The sequence below is a fragment of the Ostrea edulis genome, chromosome 9 (genome assembly GCF_947568905.1).
Source record: "Ostrea edulis chromosome 9, xbOstEdul1.1, whole genome shotgun sequence".
In the NCBI taxonomy this organism is placed as follows: Eukaryota; Metazoa; Mollusca; class Bivalvia; order Ostreida; family Ostreidae; genus Ostrea; species Ostrea edulis.
The window spans coordinates 68,467,442-68,477,039 of NC_079172.1; the positions used below are offsets into that span (position 1 = coordinate 68,467,442).

The following is a 9,598-nucleotide window of genomic DNA, read 5'->3' on the forward strand; positions in this document are numbered from 1 at the left end:
TAGATGTAATTTAGCCTCATCCCTCCCAACATCATGAACATGCAATCTAATTCTTAGATCCGCGCCGTATACTTTGCGTAATAAGCGACTCGCATTTTATGACGTATGGTGGGTACACAATGTATACATTATATCGTAGACTGGCATTGTACATAAACGATTACTTACGATTAATGTAATAAAAGTGTAACTTGTTTATATCAATCACTGGTATGCATATTCTGGCCATATCAAGCATAATTTGTTTGATTAAGATCAAATTGGCTATTGAATCATTATTCGTTTCCTCTTCTACACGAGTGACGCTTTTATCAAAAAAAGATGGCAATTAATATTTGTTTGAGCCATTTTGTTATCCAATACTCATAAACTCACTAAAGTTGCTTTTCCCCTGGTCTCACTTCCGTATTAGACTGCATGATCAATGTGAATTTCGTTAGTTAAGGAGGTATAGTATATTGTCATTCGTCACATTTAAAACAAATATCGCCAATGTTTATTAGTTATAGGCGAGACACGAAACCATCCGTGTAAATTCCAAGAAACGGAGTACTGTTTGATTATTCAGGGTTATTCGCCTCGCCTTGTCGAGTAATACCATCTAATCATTCAGGCTTATTCACCTCGCCTTGTCGAGTGATAAGTACAAATGTTTCGTATGATATTTTATTTTTCAAAGCAAAGACATTTTTGAAAGCACAAGGAAAGGGTCAATGATTTCTAATAGCTCGGGACACGGTCTGGATACCCCATACATCATGCGGTCCAGGCGTTCATCTCATCCACAATTCCCGTTGAATTCGGTACATCTACCCTTGGAACGTCCGTTACCGGTATTTTCGTTCCTTATTTGTCCCATTTCCATGATTTCGTGGGTATTCCCAGTATTGAGGAATTCAAAGATGGACCGCAAATACTGGAGCTGATGCGGGGCTACAATTGTATGTATAATAATAAAGTTCCACATTTCCTTAAAATCAAACCGCAATAGTTTATACAATTTAACTGATTAAAAGCTTAATAAAATTATGCATACTAGTATTCAGTGTTATCCAAATCCTTACCGAGGAAGTGGGACATGAAATTCGTGATGTCGGCCGTATTTCCGCTGGTCACGTGGTTCTCCACTTGTTCGAAGTGCAGCATGGCCGATTTGACGTAGTCCTTGTACACTTGTAATATGGCAGTAATGGTGGGGGTGGCGTCTGTAGTCATGTATGTGGGTAGGACTTTCTTTAGCCAAGCCTCTGTTTCGGTAAAGGGTTCGATTTCGGATAACCTGTTTTCAAATTTAATTAAGCTATTTTAAGTTAGGTTTTCAGAAATGTCCAACCAGGGACATGTATACCATATGTGTCTGGTCCAACAGAACCGGTAATACCATTCATAGCAAACATGTTTTAATTGTGAGTCGGGATATTTAGCAATAGAAAAAATGTAATGAAAGGACGAAAAATTGTTAACTACTTTAAGCCTTACCTCTCTTGAACACGGCTAACAATTGTTTGGTGGAATTCCCATAGATCACGCACACTCGGACATTGAAAGACAGCGTCATAGTCAGTCAGAAGTTGATTTAGCCTCTCATTGAACATGACTGGTGTCAATTCATCCTGCTCAGCTCTCAACATGAGCATTTTCAGTTTTGCAAGAAATTCCACGATATCTGAAATATTGGTAAGAATATGAATAGTAAAACCACACTTACCAAAAATATACCTGTATACAGTATTAGCAAAGATTTACAAGTACCATTAAGTTGGAAATATTCAATGTGCTCCAGAATGTCCCCGTAGGCATGTCTGTGCGCTGCCATAACAATTTTCTGGGCGACTTTGTTCACAACGGCGGTATCCGTTATCCAATTCCCCAAAACTTTCCTCACGCGAGTGTTAACTTTCCAGTCATCTTCGGCCATTGCATGTTCTTGGTCCTTGAAAACATCTGGGGAAAGTTCAATTTATATTAAAGTTCTTATATACTGCCTGGCTGAGAAATTTCAAAGCACGAAATGCTGGCATGTTTATATCGTGTACTTCTGAGAATGAGACGAAAATTCACTAAGCAATATTTTTCATCTCTGACTGTAACATGAAAGACATTACAAAGTACATACAGTATACGAGAGTCGAATCGTGCTTTATCAAATTACAGCTGCCAAAAATTTAGAAAATGCATTTCTGCATTTCGGGTTATAGCTATATGTCAGGTCAATTATTAATTCCTTATAGCTATACTCACAGAAAACTATTTGGTTGATTCTTGTCGTTGCACACTGGAAATGGGCATCCAAGAGCTCTCTGACAACGTTAACAAAAGTCTGTTCTTTTGTCATTTGGTCAGCGTTGTTGTACCATGCATTCAACATTGTAACAACATTACGTGGTGTTAACTGCATCTCCGCTGAAAATCCAAGGGACGTCAATGAAATGTTGAAATGTACTGAATCCACAATTACTATCATTTGAAAGCATCTCATGGCGACTTGGTATTTCTAACATTAATTGTACTTACATGAATATGGTCCACTTGGGAAACTGCTGAAGTATGGCTTCAGAAGCTTTCCGAACATTTTGTAGAGCCATTTGTATGTTGGAGAGGAGGGGTCAAGTTCGTCGTCATCGAGCCCCCAAAGCTCGAGTGGTCTGGTACCGGGGATAGGGAATTCTGGCGTAGACCCGCTCAGTGACACGATATCGCTCATAGAATTCTCAGGCCTACTACCGTCAACTACATACTGTCTTAAGCTTGTTGCGAGTCTCTCTAGTTTTCCGACGATGTCACGTAGCTCTTCCTCAGAACTCGCTGGCTTTGATAGTGAACCTGTGTGAAAGTAATATAAACAGTTCATGTAAACACAAAACTCTTCCATATGTTATTCAAATAGACTTAGCATTACGTGCACTCCATTTTGTGCGTGTTCGAATGGTATAATCTCTTTTACTAGAACTCGGAAATAGTTGCCGATACATTTCATTCTCGACATTCACGGTGGAAAGAATGAGACAAAAAAGTATTTCAATGAAAAAAATCTTACCGTGCAAAACTACGATCAAAACCACGAGGACTTTCAAGAACTCCATGCTTAGTTTCTGTGATGTGATGTCAATACCTGTCGTCTTGAAGTACACGCACTCGCCCGCTCAGCCCTTTTATACCTACCCGACGTCACGCTGTATAACAATTGGCTGTTAAAATTTGATGACACATGCATTTTGGCTGAAAGGGATTTCAGGAAATTGACTTATTTTTCTGGTCCAAGTTTCTTATTGTCTTAATTAGGTCAGCCTATCAGCTTACAACAGATAGTACAAATATAACACTTGTTATAAATAGTTCAGATGACAGCACATGTATATATAATGTTTGCATATACATATTCATTGTGAAAGTATTACATGAAAAAAGAGGCACATGGGCTATAACGCTCACTCGAATTTACTTTAATCTGTTGAGATTAAAAAAAGAAAGAAGTATAGCGCACTTGGTATGCAATGTCGCCTACATAAATACTGTTTTCTTGAATATCATTTTTTACAAATATTCTGCTATACAATGTCAGTTTATACTTGTGTTTACCCAAATTACTCAATAAAGATATCTATATGTTGATAGTATCTTTATTTGATAAGCATAAACATCACTGTGATTATATATAGAATATATATGTAACATAATGGGCCTAAAAAAAAATTGCAAACTGTTGCAAAAGGCCATCTTAAACCAGAAATAAAACACTGAAATTGTTTTACTTGATTATGACTGTACATAAGTCCATTTGAGGAAATTTGGTTTAAGGTGACCCTCTTGTTGAAAATGGATAAAATATTAAAAGAATCATTCTCAAAATTTACCTTGAGATTTAGCAGCCTGTCAAACGTGAAACCTTTTGAATTACATGCCTGAGTGGCTTAGTGGTGTAGGCGCTCGGTAATCTTACAGTTAAAGTGTACATTCCGAATTCAAGTTCGATATTCCCTATCTATTTTTTTTTTTTTTTTTTTTTTTTTGCCTTTCATTTTTGGGGGGTCGTTTTCTTAGGGGTGGGTGGGTGGGTGGGTGGGTTATAAATGTCATACATATATTTTAACAAATATTAGTAATTTTCATCATAACTTCCAATACTTGCAATTAAGTTGCTACTTAAAAAAAGGGATTTATTCTGAGATCACTGTAGTTCCGTTTGTTTACACAAACCTATTTCTGTGTGCACTGGGTGTTCAAACCGCAATGTGGCTGACGAGAAACTAAACATACACTACAAGAAAGGGGGCACAAATGCACAGCATGTTATAAGTAAAAATAGGTCAAGGGAGGAAAATAACTGTTATACAGTTTGACTTCTCAAAAGTAAATATAAAAACTCATGTAGCAACTGTCATATGATATTTAGGCAAAGCTAAACACTCGAATTATCAACCAAAGGCAAATGAACTGATGAAATCTAAGGTGCTGCAGCCATATCAGAAAATGACAGTGAGCTAAGTAATGCCATATGTAAAAGGGTTGTTGTGTGATAAGAATGTACCTATGAAAATATTGTACTGTTCATAATTCCACAAAGGAACATGGTTTATTGATTAAAGAACGACTCATATAAATGCCAGTAATACTAAACTGCAGCACTTATTTATCTTGAGTAAAACTTTAAAAACGTTGGCCTTATATTTAAAAATAACACGTCAATCTATTATTGGAAACCGGTGTTTTCCTTTTGGATTTCTGAGTCGGCCGTTTCGTCAGCAAAAGCGGTCTACCTCTTTCCTCTCTTTATTCCCACCAGACATTTTGACTCCATATGATTCTACCTTAATCTCGCGAAGTATTGGTGTTTATATATCTCAACTGATTCGATATGCAAGAGCTTGTTCTGGGTATAGTCAGTTTTTAAATCGAGGTAAGCTACTGACAAACAAGTTGATGGTACAGGGATTTCAACAGTCTCGATTGAAGTCAGCATTTCGCAAATTCTATGGTCGTTATAACGATCTAGTTCGTCAATACAACCTCGCATTGGGTCAAATGCTGTCTGACGTGTTTCATACCGATTGTTAAGCCGTTCTTGGCACACTGATTTTGACTGCGGATAACTCCGTTTACCTGATCAGGATATGGTGCTCACGGCGGGTGTGACCGGTCAACAGGGGATGCTTACTCCTCCTAGGCACCTGATCCCACCTCCGGTGTGTCCAGGGGTCCGTGTTTGCCCAACTATCTATTTTGTATTGCTTGTAGGAATTATGAGATTGATCACTGTTCGTTATCTTCACCTTGCATTGGGTTAACCAAACGTGAATCCACACAACATAGGGACGTTTCAATATCCGTATTAGTACAAGGCCTTGTTATTCTGGAGAACAAGGTTTTTGATAGAGTTTCCCCTGATATTCATGTATCATGTAAAAGGATATCCCCACTTTAGCTGTGACATACGGCCCCCAATGATTTAGTAAAACATCAAAGTTTGAATTATGCAATTTACAATGCCCAAAGATGTTCATTAATACCTTAACTTAGAGGTTTCGTATTTTATTTTACTGAAAAGTTCGTTAACATTAAGAGCTATGCCGTCTTTTGAAATCGGGTTTGTCTGTTTTTGTTAAATCTCTATTGACCGGTTTTCAAAGCTTTTGTTTATATCAAGCACAGGATTGTCCAGATTTCTCTTTTGTATTACAAGTCGTTTTTTGTATAAAGAAAATTATATACAAAAAGGCAAGATTGGACAATTTCGTGCTGGTGATGAAATTCATAAAAATAATACAATAAATCTGCATAAACTATACGTTTTCGTTTTACATAATTTAGCTGTATTGACCTCGGGTAGTAATTATGTAGTTTTCAGGCTAAGGGTGACCAATCAAAACTTAGTTTTCTACCCTTATTCCAGGGGAAAAGGACTGTTCACTTACTGGAGATACATAATCAATATTTACCAAAAATTATAAATTAATTTTTCTTTCAAAAGAGTGGTGGTAAAAAGGGATCACAAGCTACTGCTAAGGTAGGGAGGTCCGGTTGCCGATATCAACCCTACCCTAACCCCTGGGTCACATAACTTGGGAATGATTGCATAATTTTGCGATTTATGATGAAATGATAAGGAATAATTGCTCTCCGATTGGTCCAGAAGTTCTTTTCTGGTGTGTGTCTCAGTGAGTTCACCTCGGTATTAACTCTGGGCGGTTTATCAGGGATTTGCCTCTTGACCATTCTAGTCAAATTACTATCAATTACAATGTTAGAAAATTAAGAATGTATTCTATCACTGTTACAGTTTCTAGATCTGGACCTTTACATGTATAAGGTAGTTTGAATATACATGTATTGCACTTGGTTTTATTTTACGAAGGGATTTAAAAAATGTAATATTGTGAAAACTGTAATAAAATTCCCGAGTATTTGTGGTACTTTGGGTGATATGACATTCCCTCTAGCTCTGGCTAGTGAGTTAACCCTTCAGCACGATTGGTAGAGTGCTGGACTTGAGTGCCAGAGACACCCGGGTTAAAATCCCATCAGAGGCATATAAATGTCTGTTACATTTGGCGCCCACGTTGGGACCTGGGTTATCTCTGGCGGGTGAGAGAGATTGTACCTCAGTACTTTGCCCCACAGGTGTTGGCACTCAGGAAGAGTAAGGAACGACTCTTAAAAAGGAGGGGGACAATGTGGTAGTGTGAGTGATGTGGCATTCCTACTAGCTCGATTGGTAGAGTGCTGGACTGGCAAAGAGAAAAAGATTAAAAGAAGAGTGCTAGACTTGTTTGCCAGAGACTCAGGTTCAAATCCCATCAGAGGCATAAAAATGTCTCTGTTATATATTCAATAAAGTAGTTATCATTACCGACTGCAGGAGCGGCGGATATGTTTGTTGTTGTGTTAGAAAGGGCGCATGGGGAAATGAGAAATATTTTTTTATTGTTTCAGTCATCTTCGCTCGCCAAGGATTTACAATCCGCTCCGCTTCTCTACAACGCAGAGCTAAACAGATTGGATCGTAAACCCTTGGCTAGCGAAGATGTGTTTTAGTTGAATACTTCTTTATCTATAATATCTATAAAAACGCTAAATAAAAGATTTTAAGATATGTTTGAATATGTCTTGATTACTATTATGAATACGTTTCATTTTTATTCATTATTACCTACGTTTTTGTAACAAGTACTCCCCGGGGTAGTAGTGTGTAAAATATTGAAGTAATTCATTATGAGTTTCGAGTTATTGGTTTGATAAATAGATTCATAAAAGGAAAAAAATATTTTGGTGACAGTATGCTACAGCTGCAAATCTCTCTCTCTCTCTCTCTCTCTCTCTCTCTCTCTCTCTCTCTCTCTCTCTCTCTCCAGCCCGATTTAAACATTTATTACTAAATGAAATAATATTGCATAGAGGGAGAACTTTTTAAATACATGTTTGAATTGATGCACACATAAATTGAATGAATATCTTTAATTCGAATGAATTTTGGAACAATGTTTGAATAATTGCATGCATTAGTTATATTATATTTACTGATGTCATATACAGTTAATGTTTAAAACTTGATTATTAGGAAGTCACTTGGAGATCCAAATTAAATGTTTCTCCGTATTGGAAATTAGCTAATGGTTTTACGAATGCAATTGTAATCCGTCATGCCGAATAGTTGTCCAAAGACAAAATGAATGGTCATTCATAATTTCAAAATTTGAAGCTCAGAATTGCGAATCTGTTTCTAATGGTAGTTTTTGTGCAGTGCAACAATTTAAAGTAATTCCACCCTCCTGTGATGTCATCAGATTTTGCAAAATCAATTATTTATTTAGATTTATGCATGATAGGAACATAAATTTTGTTGGAGTATTTTCCGATACTTATTGTAAAAAATCTTGTTAGAAATAAACTATTTCAGAAGTCTAAGTTATAGAGGAATAATCAATGATACATGTCAAAATATTGAATCCAAGGGCAATAACTCTATTTCTATTGATTTCTTTATCAAGTCTATTATGCGATAGATTTCCTTTATTTTTTACAGACATTTTGTATATTTTTGTGAAGATATAATTTCATGAAATTGTTATGAATGTTACTATATCATCATAACCAGTTTTTATGAAAATTTGATAACGTTGTTTAAGGAAAATAGCAATTTTCTGACGGTGATATATGATTCTGTTTATGTACGTCTCTCATCTTAAAAAGTGTGATGACCTATGTATTTTATTTGATAATTTGTTAGTTTTAACTCTAATGAATGGAAATAAATACACTTTTCAAACTTGTATCAGATAAAACTGCGAGTATGGAGTCACCTTAAGGGCAAAATTATGAATTAAATACCTGTCGTTTCTTCTCGCCAAACGCAATAATCGAAAACATAATGCACTACAGTGTATATGAATAGCAAACAGAAACACTGTTATATTGTAAACAATGGTATGATTTTTTGGACATTATCAGGTAGTGTACAACCTTTCGGTAAAATGTTTAAGATTAAAGTTATAAGGCGAAAACTTTCCAAGAACAGTCCCGGACCATTCGATAGCTGACATATTGAACCGTTTTCGACTTTTAACTTACTTTCAAAATCTGTGTCATCACAATACAACATGTACATGTTCAACCAATTGAATGTTTTGGGGGTGTTTATTCATGTGTTTGTACATACCAGTAAATGTTAATAAATTATTACAAAAACTAGACGTAGCAGTAACTTCTATAATCACGAAAAAAAATTAAGAACATCGAAAATATCAGATGATTATCGAATTTAACAAAAATTACCGATATGTCAGATCATTGGTCTCGGGAGGGGGGGGGGGGGTGCCCTTCGCTGAATGAGATGTATATAAGAATAAAGTAATATGATTATTAATCTTCATAAAATGATAAATATGGGCCTAGTCTAAACTAATACAAGTATAACCAACACTAAACACATACACAATTTTATGCTGATCATGTTGTAAACCAACCGCAACTTCTCGGCTAGCCTGAGAGGCCCGAGAATGTGCGATTGGTTGTAGACCTAATTAGCGTCTATAATGTTGCCTCGTTCTGTATTCAAGACAAAAATCACGGATTGAAGAAACGAACGGCCGGCATATCTTATTTATTTCAGGCATATCTTTAATTATCAAAACTTATTTTCTTCTGCAAGATCAAGTTGTCAATCCCCCCCCCCCCCCCCCCAAAAAAAATATCCACTATACTCTCATTTTTGCTATTTCAGAGTAGATTACCGAAAACGAAAGTAGGTTTTTAATTAATTTTACGATATTTACTAATCAAGTAAGATTCTACTATAGCTTATGGACTTCACATATGAAACAATATTAAAGGTGCAAGCAGTATATAACTCTGGAGCAAGCGTTTCGGAGTTTATTGGCAATTTTTTTTAATTTATAAGTATAGATGTATGTAATATTTAAGTAGCTGTTAACAATGACCCCATTACTGATAAAAAATTAACGTTGATCACTTTTGAAGAACTTTTTGGATCAAAATTTAATGTTTTTTTTATCGTGGTCAACTTTTGTTCAATCACTGGTTAAATGACTTAACCCACCTCTGCAGACTGGTTAACTATGGTCAATATTTAACCATTGGTTAG

The 9,598-nt window shown here is 36.0% G+C and overlaps 1 protein-coding gene across 1 annotated transcript; it reads right to left on the minus strand.

Annotated features, from left to right (window-relative positions):
• Positions 1-652: 652 nt before the first annotated feature.
• LOC125659033 (uncharacterized) lies at positions 653-3,215 on the minus strand. Its single transcript, XM_048890563.2, has 7 exons — positions 3,038-3,215; positions 2,515-2,823; positions 2,242-2,403; positions 1,753-1,944; positions 1,480-1,666; positions 1,065-1,279; positions 653-933 (listed from the first exon to the last, which is right to left on the minus strand). Exons 1-7 carry the CDS (start codon positions 3,081-3,083, stop codon positions 779-781), a joined length of 1,266 nt encoding a protein of 421 aa, XP_048746520.2. The 5' UTR covers positions 3,084-3,215; the 3' UTR covers positions 653-778.
• Positions 3,216-9,598: the final 6,383 nt, after the last annotated feature.